Source organism: Sebastes fasciatus, chromosome 1 (genome assembly GCF_043250625.1).
Source record: "Sebastes fasciatus isolate fSebFas1 chromosome 1, fSebFas1.pri, whole genome shotgun sequence".
NCBI classification, from domain to species: Eukaryota; Metazoa; Chordata; class Actinopteri; order Perciformes; family Sebastidae; genus Sebastes; species Sebastes fasciatus.
Window position 1 is genome coordinate 34346638 of NC_133795.1, and position 15621 is coordinate 34362258.

A 15621-nucleotide genomic window follows, 5' to 3' on the forward strand; every position below is an offset into this window, starting at 1 on the left:
CCTGAGTTTACCTCTTGCCACAGTATTACTCAGAACCTGAGAGTGAGAACTAAGTGTCTGTGCAACCTCTCATGAGATGCAAGCATCCAGACTTCATCAGGCTGCAGAGGGAAGTGCAGAGAGAGAGCATACTGAGATGACCCCACATTAATTCTTAAAGGGACTCTATGTAAGAATCAGAAATTGCTTAACAGCGACACCTGTGGCCGTTGAGTCAACGAAAGTCAGCGTTTTTAAGCTGTTTTATGAAAACGATTGGGTTTTCCTAACTTTCTCTCCTGTTATGTGCTGTTTACACAGGATACACCAAGGTGTAATGTTACATAATAGGCCAGTGTTTCTATCTTGCAGGCTGATTTATCGGTACGCCTGTACGTGTTAATAACCTGGCTTCAAAACGCGACAGACTGTTCCTGCTCCAAACTCATAAAAAATGGATTCAATGCCTGGCTATCCCAGAGGAGTGTGAATAATTAAGCCATTTAGGGTCCTGTGAGTGCATATGTGTGTGTGTGTATGTGTGTGTGTGTGTGTGTATACAGTATGTGAGTGTGTTCGTTACAATATCCTCTGTATTCACCTACTCTTCACTCTATTCTTGTGCTATCAGCAGCAAAAGACAGTAACAAACATGAGACGCCACATTGTCTCCTAGAAACCACGGAGGAGGAAGTCAAATTTATTGTATCTAACATTGATGTGGTTACTGCAAACTATTGGGCTATAACTTCTGATTTAATATGGTCAGTGTCGGAGCCAAACGCAGACGATAAGATCAGTGAATCATCAGATAAAGTATGCTCTTGTTTGCAGCTCTGCTGATTAGCTGGCTTGACAAACACATCAGGATTTAACATTAATATTTCACTACACCAGACAAGGAAAACAGAACAACAGAAATACAAGGTGACAGATTGATTATTCTTCTCCCTTTAGCTCAGTTGGTAAACAAGTATTATTACTACCTTATCAAGACTAAAGACCATATTATGGTTAATCTTTTGTATTATATAAGACATATAATGGCTCACCTAACACACTAGTTTCACATTGGAAACACTCTGAAGGTGGAGAATCCATCTTTATTATTAAACATCCATCCATTATCTATAACCGCTGATCCTATTCAGGGACTCGGGGCGATCCCAGCTGGGCGAGGGCTGGGTACACCCTGGACAGGTCGCCAGACTATCACAGGGCTGACACATAGAGACAGACGCTCACATTCACAAGTTAGAGTCAATAATTAACCTGCATGTCTTTGGACTGTGGGAGGAAACCGGAGAACCCGGAGAAAAACCCACGCTAACACGGGGAGAACATGCAAACTCCACACAGCAAGCCGGATTTGAAACTGCGACCCTCTAGTTGTGAGGCGACAGTGCTAACCACTGCAGAAAAGGCCAAATACATCAAATAAATAAGACAAAGATTGCTTTTGTAACTTACTTCATCTGCTTTACAATGGTGCTCTTCCCAGATTCCCCAGCGCCTGTAGGAACATTAAAAGATAAGAGTTACAAAGGAACTTAAAGTGCCTGTTTCCGTTATCGTTCTGTGTGTCTTTGTGAGTGGAATAGTGTTGAACTTTGGCTACAGCTATTTCTGCTTTGAAAACGTGAGCGACCCAGAGATGACCAGCCACCAACATCGCATTCTGTCCTCTGGCTTTGGTCTGGTTTATTTATGTTTCCATATCTGAGGACATGATTTGCAGATATGCATGAAAAACTCCCCTATTCATTTTAACGTTGGTTTCTCACTCTGATAGAAGAAGAGGGATGGTTTAATGGCTTTTTAAGATTTAATGCTTCATGGTAGGAATACTTTTCCCAACTCATGCCAAGTACATGATAAAAAAAAAGTTGATTTAAAAAGGTGGCTTTGCATGTTTTAATGTATTAAGTATATATTTTACAAAGCCTACCATAGATGCATATAGATTTTTCACTCTCAAAAGGAAGACATTGGTTTCTATTCAGTTCAGTAAGCTCTGAAAATCAACTTGCAGACACTTGAATTATCCGAAACCTATAGCTTTTATAATCTCTGTTATCTAAACTCTGCAATTTAAAAAGGTACTTTGTGGAGATTTTGACCATTGGTAGCGCTGTGAATTAAACAGGTTGGTCCTCGTCTTGTCAAACTTGTCAATGCACCAATAAAGACGAGGAAAAAGAAGACTGCAAGCTAGCAATCATGGATGTACACAATACAATATTCAAATATAAAAAAAAAAAAAAAACTTTGCAAAGATTTTACGTGGAAGGAAATGCATTAAAACGTTTATTTGACCTCAAGGATACACACAATGTGTATCAATACAGTAGGTTACACTGACTGTAACTTTGTTTTGTGTACAAGAAAACTCCACAGGGCAGATTTACATTTCAGTTACAGGACATGGACTGCAATTAACAGAAAACCTGAAATGAACAATCAGTTTAGAAAAATCAAGGGATTTACGATACGATCTGAAAAATTGGTGGGAAATAAGGGAAAATATTTACAGTCAATGAACTGAAGACACACTTAAGACCTAAAAGGTAAGACAAGTCCGAGTTCTGTGGATTAAAAAACAAAGAATTTAAGATACATTAGGAATGAAAACTTAAAGAGCATTAGAGCAGAGACAGCAAAGTAAAAAAATGATGTGCCAAACAGTACAGAAGTCATCATGCACAAAAACAATATATTCTGTTTGTAAGTGAATAAACCTACTCTAATAAACAATTGCTATCTTGTTGAAATGAATCAGCCTGAGTCTTGGGCTCTTCCCTTGTGCTGTCAGGACCAATGCCACCATTCGCTGTCCCTTCTTCACGCCACCTGACCCAGCACTGCCAACAAACATTAGCCCAGCTCGGGGCTGATGGAGCAAGTGGGACCAGCAGTGCTGTCAACACTCATCATATTCACACACATCCAGCACTTTCCCGAGAGAGAGGGAGGAACGTAAGGGAAGGAGAACGGTGTAAAAGCAATGTCTGGGGCTGCGTTCACTCTCACTTATGATTTGCTGAAAGGTAGCTGGTAGATAAATGTCCAGGTGATTTGTGTCTCTATGACAAAAACAACCCAACTCACACAAAACAAGATTTAATTGAACACAAATAATTATATGGTAATATTTGTATTTCTGGTAAAATTTCAAGGTAATTTTCACCTTTTCTCTTTTGATCCTTTTTTGTTCCCAACTTATACCTGAGTGAATCCGGAGGCAGAGACTTTTTAATCTTACTTAAAGCGAATCAAGATTAAATTACGTAACTAGGCTGCTGCTTCTATTCATTCGCCACCTCAACTCCAGGAACACAATGTTTTATCACATGGCTGCTTAAGTCCCTTCTTTTTTAGACTGCCATCTACTTCCATCTGGAACATCAAAAGTGTCCTTTTATGAGATAGATATAACCAAACAGATTTATAGGCGCTTGTATAAAAATGTCAGATTAAAGAATAAAAGGTGGGTGGTGGAAAGTGTAATATCAGTCTCTCTGCGGACACACACATGCATGAAGGTCACCTTCCTGACTCCAGAATAAAACTCCCTCCATTAATATTTCAAGCCCAAAGGGAGGTGAACACTTGTGAGCAGCAGTGAAAAAGAGGAGCGCAGCCTTGTTCTTCACGCTCAAGATGTTTTAGAAGAAACGGGCAGAGTTGTTGTTGTTGTTGTTGCTTCTGGGGAAAACTTTTGAATTTACTTTTGATATCAGGTCATTTTGTTGCAGCAGCCAGAGGGCAGTAAACAGTGCTATATAAACTTATTGTTGTTATTCATCTTCAGGGCGGTATTGATCGTAAATCTCTTTCTCTGTGTTATAATGAAAAACAAGAGCTTAACTGATGGGATTTTCAAGGCCGCTTTTTTATCATAAAAACATAATATAAACACTTTTGATAAGGGTGAGTATAAGGGTTGTGACCAAGATATGTAGTGAGCGGAACATTTTATAGCTGAACGAGCTATAGATCGTTACAATAGGAACCTGAACCTGTAAACTAAAATTGGCCAATAACATTAGTTCACTGATATATCAGTCATGTTCCAAAAGTGTGTGGCTATGTGGTCGAGCTGAGCCATAAACTCAAGAGGGGTTTGGGGTGTATACAGAGATACTACAGGACACTGTAATAACTAGCTGATGAGTCTTCTGAACACATTAGGAAAATGTGTTTCATATTGCTCTGGGAGTGTCTTAAAGTCGGTAAACTGTGTTACTTATCAAATTATTCATAATAACAAACAGGCAGGGCGTTAATTTACCCAGATGGGACGCCACCAAACTACATCTCACTGCTAATTGAGGTACTGCCAATTTTGACAATCACAACAACGCTAAATCACCGGGGGGGGGGCAAAGAGCTGCTGCACGGGATTAATCGATTGCACTGAGCAGGATATTAATACAATTTTATGTGCCAATAACTGTCTCACGTTGAACGCAAATATTCCCACGAGTATATCAGTGAACATCTATCAAGCAGAGAACATCAAACAATATTGCTAAAAACATCCAGTTCAGCTATTACGGGTAAATCTGAAGAATATTTTAAGTGGACGGATGTATCCATGGTACATGTGCTTCCACAGTGATGGAGCCGCAATGAGGTATGATTAGTATTACAAAGACCCCTCTGTGTGCTGTGCTGGCAGGGGGTACAAGCTCTTTCTTTTCAGAGTCATTGCAGCAGACCAAGAATCATTTTCTGGCAGCGAGAAGACGATGCCACCCCGCTTTTCTGCTTCTTCAACCCCAACTATTCATACTTGTACACCATGATTTGTAGCATGAAGATCACAAGTGCTCAGGCTACAGAAAACAGAACCATCTCTCTCTGAACGTATCCAATACTCTCACAGGCCCACTCACATCGATGACAACTTGGCCACGGTCGCGGTTACCCACTGCTGATGACACAAAGCCTCCATTCATGGACTGATGAGATGTCCCAATCTTGAAAAACACACACAAACATCCACACAGAATATCACAGCAGATAAGGTTGATCACCTGTCAACCGGCCCACGCATCAATCTACATCTGAGCTATAAACAAGGGCAGGGAATCAGGCTGGTGGTTTCTCTGTTATAGTGCTGAAACAATTAGTTAAGTCAAGTCAATTTTATTTGTATGGCACAAAATCACAAATTTGCCATCCTCTGTCCTTTACAGTGCAACCCTCTCATCGGATAAGGAAAAACACCACCCCCCAAAAAAAACTTTTAACAGGGAAACAAACAAAAAAAAAAAAAATGGAAGATCATTAATTGAGAAGTAAATTTAAAGAAAGTTCATAGTCACCATTTTGCTAATCGAGTAGTTTCAGCTTCTCAAATGTGAGGATTTGCTGCTTTTCTCTTTTTTTATATCATTGCAAATCAAATATATTTGGTGTTTGGACTAGGCTTGCTGTGGTAGTCAGTGTTGCCGGTATTACACGGTGTTCGGGCATACACTGATTACATTACTTGCCCACAGCCCCTACCGCTGTTTTGCTATTTTATAGAAATAAAACCAATGTAGTTCATTTTCATGTATCAGCGCTGTATTATCAATACATAATCGGACGACGAACGCTACAACCTGAGAGTGAAAGTGTCTGCTCCATACAGAGTCTCAGCTCAGAGCAGCAGGAGTCAGATTTCACACACACACACACACACACTGGATGAGAGAGAGTTGAAAGACAAGACGATGGTGGAGGATTTGGTGTCAAAGTAAAAGAGTTAAAGCGTCTATTTGGCAATATTTCAGATTTAAACCCAATGCTATAAGGGAACTATAATGTTAATGAGGGAATCGCCGTGCGGAGGACGGAGTGTTCATAGCCGGAGTGTGCGGTGCAGCGCCGCCAGGTGGAATCCGGCCCCGCAGCAAAAGCTGGACCGGAGAGGCCAGACACACAGCAACCCAACTTTAAAGATCAAAGTAAGCGTTCTACGGATATTGAACATCATCTTTTCTTGTAAAATTTCCGGTAAAATCAGTAACATCGGTGATGTCACAAGCTTATTAACCGGTGGGGAAATGTCCTCACCGTGACATCCCTAGACCGGACTGTTTGCAATTTGAAGATGACGCCTTGGGTTCTGGGGAACTGTGTTAGACATTTTATAGTAAATTATATCATCAGAAATAAGAATTGACATTTTAATCAGTGATGAAAATAATACTTAATACATCAAAGGAGAAACAATAATGCATTGTGAGTCTGCACAGAGTCAAACTGTCTTGACCGGTCGCAACATTAAACAGATTTTCACATAGCTTTCAAAAATCCACATTCTGTAAAAAACTTACTGAAAAATAAAAATACAAAATGTTGAACAACTTAATCCTGTTCAGCAACGCCTCTTACTTAGCTTGACGCCCTATTCAATTTGGCAGTGTTTCTGAGTGGGAAGCCAGTGAGTCTTCTAAACACTGTTTGGATCAGTGGACAACCTCTGGGAGTAAGAAGTGAAGCCAATGCATAAGTACCTTAAACTTGCATTCTCTCTAATAGCCAGCAGGGGGGGACTCCTCTGGTTGCAAATAGAAGTCTGATTGTATAGAAGTCTATGAGAAAATGATCCTACTTCTCACTTGATTTATTACCTCAATAAACATTGTAAACATGAGTTTATGGTCTCAATCGCTAGTTTCAAGTCTTCTTCAATACAGCATGATGTTCATTTAGTAAATTATGGTTCCATTTAGAGTCAAATAGACCATAAAGCAGGGGATGCTTTAGGGCGTGGCTACCTTGTGATTGACAGTTCGCTACCACGGCGTTGTCCGGTCTGGGAGTTGTCCATGTTTTCGGCATAAAACTTTAACCCTTTCACAGTGTGTTTTCAGTTCATGAAAGTTAATTGTAACATTTTGGTCGCCTTAAATTGTCTTATTCGTGTCACTTCTGGTTGCAAAAAACCAAGATGGTGATGGCTAAAATGCCGAACTGGAGGCTTCAAAACGGCTTACAGTCTATGGTTTGGATACCCACAAGAAACGGTGTTGGATCTGTGGGAGATAGCTTGAACCTCCACGTGTAACCCTTGAACCTCCACGTGTAACCCTCTCCTAGTGAGGCTACTTTTCTTCTGGTAAAAAAATAAAAAGTGTCGGCATGATTATCAGAGACTCCAGTTCCACCCCGGCCCCAGTCAACCATGGTGTGCCTCAAGGCTCTGTGCTGGGACCCCTCCTCTTCACCATCTACATACTCCCCCTTGGTCAGATCATCCGCCACCACGGTCTCAGCTTTCACTCATATGCTGACGACACACAACTGTATCTTAGCACCGAACCATCCACCCAGCTCCCCCCACAGTCACTTGTAAACTTCCTGCATGAAATAAAAATCTGGATGTCATCTAAACTCCTAAAACTCAACAGCAACAAAACAGAGCTCATGGTTGTGGCTCCCAAGGCCCTGCTCCGGAAGGTTGGAGATCTACATCTGGACGTCGACGGCTGCTCTTTCTCCCAATCCTCGGAAGTCCGCAACCTGGGTGTCATCCTGGACCCGACTCTCTCATTCCAGTCGCACATCAAGTTCATCACCAAATCCGCTTTCTTCCACCTAAAAAACATCTCTTGACTCCGGCAATCAATCTCTGACTCCGTGGCAGAAACCCTCATCCACGCGTTCGTCACCTCCCGTTTGGACTACTGCAATGGAGTTCTGTCCGGGGTTCCCAGCAAAGCCCTGGACAGGCTCCAGTATGTGCAGAACTCACCTGCCAGGGTCCTCACCCGCACCAAGCCCTGGCAGCGCATCACCCCCACCCTCATCCACCTCCATTGGCTCCGGGTCAAGTCCCGCATCACTTACAAAATCCTCCTCCTCACCTACAAATCCCTCAATGCTCTGGCTCTGGATCTGACCTCCTCCACCCCTACACACAGTCCCGGACGCTGAGATCCTCAGGCACGGGTCAGCTCTCCATCCCCCCACACAAACCTGCAAACTTTTGGGGACAGAGCTTTCAGTGTGACAGCCCCCACCCTCTGGAACTCTCTCCCCATAGAGCTCCGCAACATCTCTGGACAGCTTCAAAAGACTCCTTAAAACCCACCTCTTCACCAAGGCCTATGGCCTCGAGCTACTGCTATGTTCCGTTTGTTGTGTCTATTTATGTCTATGTTGAGCATCCTTGGGTTTCTTGAAAGGCGCTATATAAATCCAAGTTATTATTATTATTATGACTCCATGTCTTTCAGAGGAGACGAGTGGTTGTCTACATCCTCCTCAGACGAGCAGGGAGACTTAGCAGTGACAAGGGCTGCAGTGAGAAGAGAGATTGGTCTGAGAATTAAAAAATAAAATAAAATACATACTGTGTAAGCATCAGTGACACCTGACTTCCTGTGGCCTGTATTTGATCCATATGCTGTAATTATGAAGATAACACACATTATAAACTTGCTGAGAATAGCTGTGTACAACAGGGAGGAGGTAGAAACTGCTCTGGTGTAGCTCACAGGGCACAGAGTCCCTTTGGAAAAGCTGACACAGTAACACCTTAAATCTGTAAGGTGTTGAGATACTGAGCAGAAACAACCAGCATCTATCCAGCAAACACTAATGAGACACTGAAAGTAATTAATCACATTTTAAAACAGAATGACATGGAAGACAATATGGAGGAAAGCACTTTAATTAAAAGGCAGTTAAAGAAGAGGACAGAGAGGAGGCATTGGCAGTAAAGGTGGACAAGAGTGACAAATGAGCAGGAGATGGAGGGGGAGGATGACGATGCAGAGAAACTGGAACGTGTGAGCGGATTGAGCATGGAGGGCACTGGTTAAGAGAAAAAGTGGTGGGATGAGGACTAACACGAGTGCCTGGTAAATTAATGGATATTCACAACAGGATATCTGCCAGTTTGCACATGAATACAGAGTTCAGCTGCAAGTTCAGCAACTACGAGATAAATGAAAAAGCGAGATTGGCAACGGAGGTGTTGCAATGACTAACACTGAAGTTCAAGCTGAAAAGCGTTCAGTGAACAGCAGCGGGCAATCACTTGTTTTGTTCTTTGCTTTCTGCGTCACTTCACTGCCGGCAGATTAGTGGTTTGCTTAACTGCAGGTCACAGGACGGCAGATTGATTTATAGAGAGCTCTTCATCCCAGTGCAGACTGCTCTTAAAAACCTTGTCACTGAATATATTTACTTCCCAAGAACCTTTTGTTATTATGGCACTAAAACCAAAATTACTTTATGACTTTTATAGGCTGTTAATTTACAATTTCAGGCTTGTGATCCAAAAATGTATCTATTAGTAAAAATCGAACAATACAGAAATGAAAGGAAGCACGTTGTCTATAAGCAATCACTAATTTTTACTTTTAATTCTGTAAATCCACCCATAAACCCTTGCAGGTACTGCATTTAGCATAACAAATATGCTCAAATGATAACAATGCAAACTGCAGCCCAACAGGCAACAACAGCTGTCAGTGTGTCAGTGTGCTGACTTGACTATGACTTGCCCCAAACTGCATGTGATTATCATAAAGTGGGCATGTCTGTAAAGGGGAGACTCGTGGGTACCCAGAGAACCCATTTTCATTCACAAACCTTGAGGTCAGAGGTCAAGAGACCTAGCATGACATGGTTGGCACCAATGTATTCCTTAGGTTTTTTAGTTTCATATGATACCAGTATCTTCACTCTAACGTTAAAACTGAGCCCACTACAACCTCCGAAAGATCAATTGTGTTAAAGAAATTAGTGCCGTTAAAATGACTTTGCGTTAACACGTCATTATCGTGTTAACTTTGACAGCCCTAATACAACCCCATTTTCTGGGTGGACAAGTTCATCCCCAGCTACCCCACAACGTTTGGGTTGATGAGACCGAGGTAATCTAGTCTGTGTGGACCAAGAGCCATGCTTCTCTCGGGGCTCCAAGATAATAAAGAGGATGAGCGAATGTGACACTTTCCATTTTGCATACAGTACAAACAACGCTGTCCACTCATCTCCCAGCCTCGAGGGAACTGACCAGAAAAGGGCAATTTAAAAAAAAGCAGCTGCCTCACAGAAACACTAAACCTGTCCAGGCACATTTGACTTGGAGTGAGTGAGTGAGGTTCTGCTCCTCCGGCTGCAGTCAAAACACACTCAGTACACTCTAGTTTGCAAGCAGCATCATTCTGACTCTGAAGACCAAAACAAGAGTAATACTGCGTCTGAGAATTGCTTAGGCTACTATGCTCTACATACTCAACAGGTGTTCTATCGTTCAACATACTGTTGTGTGAATAAACAGTAGGATGTATCTTTTAGGACTCACTGAGCAGTAATTTAGTTTGTCACTTCCTGAAAGCCTCCTTGCTGGTTGGAGACGCGTAACCATGGTAACCCGTGCCAACCTCATGTGACCAAAACGATGATTTGTGAGAATCATAAAAGTCTGAACGAATTTAAAATATATATTACGCCTAGCAAAGTAAAAATCTTATACTTACACTTAAATTGAAGCGTTATTAATGTTACGGAGCTGTCCGTCAACGTCTGTTGTGAACATTGTCGTCCCTACCGCATTGCATTGTGGGATATTAATGCCGCTGTAGTGTCCAGCGTTGCATACTGTAATATTTCAAATAGGAAAATAGTATGCAATTTGCGTACTATTGGATTAAGATTAGATTTATTTTTGTTAAGATTTATTTTATACAGTATACATATTGTATTTTGCTCCTTAAGTTAGATCTGGAACTATATAATATGGCACACCTTACTTGCTTGTAAGGCGAGTGGTGATTAAGATTGGCGGAGTGATATGGAGTAAGAAGTGATGTGCCACCTTTTTGGTTATGGGTGTTCAATTGTCCTACGCTTGAGTTGAGACATTAAAGTGGATCCTGTTGCACAGATGAAGCTCCCCCCGTGCTCTTGCTTTACCCACAGCAGTCAAGTAACATACACTATCTTGGAATTATGAATGTCTGTAACAAATTGTGCGCCAAACCATCTAATAAATATTGAGATATTTCACTGCCTATAGTCATTCTGCTTGCACGGGTAAAATCTGCTAACCATTTGGAGAAAACTTCCTGCAGCTGAAGTGGAGAAACGACTCAGCAGAGGATGTTTGAAGTGAAAACACCATAAATCCATTCTGCAATTTCAGAGCAGCATCACAGCATCCTTGGGAGGCCTATAATCACAAACACCGTTCCACATCTTTGTGTCACACAGCCCGCTGCCGTGGCATTTCTTCTGTGGAGACATGTAACACATCTCAGCATATGCCAGCGTCATAGGCCATCTATTGTCTAGTGACTGCCATGGGAGAATGACTCACCGGCCTGGCTGCGACACACACGATTCCTCCTTCGCTTTCCGTCGGTGTCACGACTGCTCACATCCAACCAGCTTTTACAGCCATTTAAAAGGTTAACCTCCTCTGGGCGTTGATGACACTGAGCAGAATACACAACAATGATGCTGTCGCTATTTAAAGCCCTGTCGCATTATGCACTGAGGGAGCTGACTGACACAAGCAGACGTGAGTAAACACATTTGTAAGTACAGTTTTCTAACTGACCCAGAAACAGATGTTTAGAGATCTGTTGTAGGAGGAAAAATGTTCTTACTACTGTATGTGGGGTTAGTGTTTAATAGCATTTTATTAAATCTGAATCCAGTATGGAGTCTTTTTACTGACAAATGTACAAATAATATTTAAGAACAAATATTAGCATTAGCAGATATAGGACTGACCCGAATGCTTCGAAGCTTTGACTGTTGCCATTGTAATCAACCGCCAAATCAGTATTGGAATACTTTGTTTTGTGTTTTTTTTGTTATAAAAGTATGTAATAATAAAGTATAAATCCCAAAATAGCCCATGAAATAAGGAATAATCCCACAACATTATTCCTTATTCACATTCAACATTATTAGTTATTCTCAGACGCTGTTTGTTGTGCGTACAGGTGCGTGTCTGTACAGTAGTGCGGCAGCGGCGCTGTCTTGGGCATTGAAACCAAGCCCCAAGGAAGTGCGCCGTTTGTCGATTCCGACTTTCATAGTGGCCAAACGGCGGTACTGCAACTTCCGTGTCAGTCACGTGATGCATTGGGCCCAAAAATACTTTTTCCCATAGACTAACATTGGGAAAAAGACGTCTGTAACTCAGCGGATCATTTTTATTGAGGTGAATCGACTTCCCAGTACAAACACTCTAATAGCACTTATTTAAAAAAATAAGTTTTTAAAGTTGTAAAATGCACTAATAGCCGAATCCAGAGTTATTTCCCTTCTTCCGTTCATGTGAGTGAGACCCAGACTGAGGCTGGAGCGCAAGCCGTGACGACGGCGTGACATTGGGACCCCCGTGACCAAGTCATGTGACCAAGCAGACGCTACTTCGCCAAGATCCGGGTACTTTTCCAGACGGAAGTCGAGCCATTTAGGCTTCATGCGCCAATGAGCAACTCTCATAGGAATGACCGGGAGCCCCGCCTCCAACGCTGTATCCAGTTCTTTTAATACATCCATGATTGAAACGGGGAAGACAGAAACAGACAAAAAGAAGAACATGTCAACCTGCTGTAGGGATGCACCGAAACCGATAGCGGATCGGATATCGGGCCAATACTGACTCAAATAGCTGGATCAGATATCGGTGACAATGGAGCCGATCGATTCAGTTAAATTTTATGTTTATATACATTATATACTGGAATTTTAATTCCTGTTTAAGTTTTGACCAATTTGTTCCTGTTTTAAAAAAGTTTACACTTTCCACCTTTCCAGCTGTTGTCAAAAAACACCGGCGTTTCCTCTCTTTGCTTCTATACTCTTTGCCGTTACCGTTAACACTCTCCACTAGCACCGCACTGTTGTTGTTTGCTATCATCACCACAGATTACCTGCAATCAGTTCTTCTTCGCTGGTCTAAAACAGTAGTTGCCAGATAACAATACCAGTATCGGACGCATTTCCGACACTGGTATTGTTATCGGAACAACTCTACAAAATTGTTAGATGGAGGACAAACTTGACTATTCTTAGATTATTACCACTGGTAAAACAAAATGAACAAGTAAAGGCCACATTGTCACCTGAATCATTTAGGTAATACTTTTTTTTTTACATCATTCACTCAGTTGATCAGGCTCAGCCTCTGTGTTTGTCTGTAGAAAGTGGATACAGGTTATGGTTATTTATGTGTGTGTGTGAGAGCATGTTAATCCAAGACACTCATTTATAAGTGGAACACACTTGGTTCTCGTCCATAGCCCTCTGTCAGCAGCCTGTTATTAATAACCTCCTCTTTTTCACCCAGTCTGAAATCAAGCCTTTCTCTACCCTCATTTTATTAGTCTGCCGATAGCAGCAGTCTTTGAATTATTTCATGCAGCGAGCTACTCCACAGATTCCGGCAGCCAGCGGGAACAAAGACAAAGAAGAGATTCGTTTACTGAATCACTACATGCAGGTTCTAGTGGGTTGACTGTCTACAAACTAGCATCCTGCAGCACAGGTGTTTCAGCCAGTCAGCTCCCACCAACCCTTTTCACATGCAGAGTGGAAAGCGATGGAGGAATTTTACATGGCTGGATACAGTGCCGTATGTTATCGCCTTGAGTGGAAAAGTAGGTCATCAGCCTCACAGGGAGCTGTAGAGCTTCACTGCTTTTGCTCTGCAGAGTAGGATGCTTGCTGCACAGCCAATGTTAGCAGTATTTAATCCTGTTTTACGTGTGCAGAATCAACACATTTATGTGACCTCGATGCTTAATATAAACCCCGCAATCCTACATTCCCAAATTGCTAACGAGCATCTCACGGCTACTGCAGTATTTTATTTATTTTAAATCAATGCAGCACATCATGCAGAACATTATGTGTGAGACAGACACAAGGAAAGTGATGGTAGTTTAACAGATTGCAGCGTTTTTATATATCAGATTCACTTCTGCAGCACCAATTAAAGCAAAGCAGATGAAAAGAGACAGGTGTAGATTTTAAAGACTCGTACAGTTTGGGGGAAAAAAGAGCATCGGGGACAAGTGTAAGCTCATTCTGATGCATTCAAATCAACAAAGAGAGCATCAGACAAACATAAGAGACGCTGTAATGTGACATCAAGATATGTATGCAATGCAATCGATCACTGCTGCCTGAGGAAGAGCACTGAGCTGAGGAGTATAGCAGAGGCACACTTCATTACGCCCTTTAATAACAGGAGCAAGCGCGCCTTTACTTTTAATCCTTTTAGATCTCAGAGCATCCATCAGCACCATCAACCATCCTGCTTTAAATGAATGCCTCTAAGCAGAGGGTAGGTGTCACCGGCACTGCTCTCGACTGCCTCATACTTTTCCAATACGACCTTCTCAGTCACCATTGGCAACTCATCCTCTTCCTCCTCCTCAGCAAACCACATACTGCGCAACAAGGCGTCATTCCTCGTCTAATCCATTTCTTTCCACATGCTCGCCCATGGCAGCGTAAAAAACACGAGCGAAGCGCATTATTTCACCGCTACGCCAGTGATGCACGACTGTGTCTCCGCTTAAAAGCCGGTAAAGCAACCACTCATGACATTTTCAGACTTCATGATGTCAAGTGTCTCAAAACTTATTACATCTCAGCAATATAGAGTCTGAAACAATACTTTGACATTTCCAGAAAAGAAGTCTATCTGCCAAGATTAGATCATTTATAGGGGATTTTTCACAGTGATCTGACCTTTCAGGACGACTGTGGCACCGTCCTGGTTCTTACATTTGGTAACATATCAAAAAGAAAAACATTTTCTCAGGTGATTTTGTCATTTTAATTCTTTTATTTTTCTCATTTTCAGTTTATACCACCATGGATCATTGCTACCTGTGCTGCACAAAAAGACCTTATCAACTATCTCTGGTGCACTGGTTCCCACTCAGTTTTACAACCGCTAGTAAGATTGTATTATATTTTAGGCCTGGGAAGGAATGGCCCCGGCTAAATTACTAACATTTCTGCTCATATTCTCAGAATCAGAATCAGAATCAGATTTAATGGCCGAATAAGTGTGAATAACACAAGGAATTTGACTCCAGTATTTTGTTGCTCTCAATGTACGTGCACAGATATAGACATATGGCTAAAAACAGGGACAACAAAGTATTATTATTATTTTCTAGTACTTGTTACAATTACAGAATGACATGGGGGGAGAGTGTTGAAAGTAGGAATGCACCGATACCGTAACGGATATCGGGCCAATACTGACTCAAATAACTGGATCGGGTATTGGTGACAATTGGGCTTATCTATTAAATTCAATTTTATGTTTATATACTATATACATTATATACTGGAATTCTTTAGTTCCTGTTTAAGTTTGACCAATTTTTTTCAAGTTTTCAACCAATTTCCTGTTAATTTTGAAGATTTTTTTTTACCAAGTTGTTGGTGTGTGATTTAATATTTTAATAATAAATAACAATTCAATACATTTATATCCATATACTTATTTGTTATATTTTGTTTTAGAAAGTTAGGAAAGCAATATTGAAGTCAAGCCTGATGTTTCTTTACACATAAAAGAATGATCCCTGTCACTTCCACACAGTGAGGCATAAAGGTTATTAATTAAACACTGGTATCGGATCGGTACTC

At 41.5% G+C, this 15621-nt stretch overlaps 1 protein-coding gene across 1 annotated transcript in view; it reads right to left on the reverse strand.

The window, feature by feature from the left end:
• gnai2b (guanine nucleotide binding protein (G protein), alpha inhibiting activity polypeptide 2b) overlaps nucleotides 1-15621 on the reverse strand; it is a 56545-nt gene that overhangs the window by 20066 nt on the left and 20858 nt on the right. The window contains exon 2 of the mRNA XM_074645396.1: nucleotides 1450-1492. Within this exon, the coding sequence (XP_074501497.1) occupies nucleotides 1450-1492 (43 nt within the window). The remainder of the gene's footprint in view (nucleotides 1-1449; nucleotides 1493-15621) is intronic.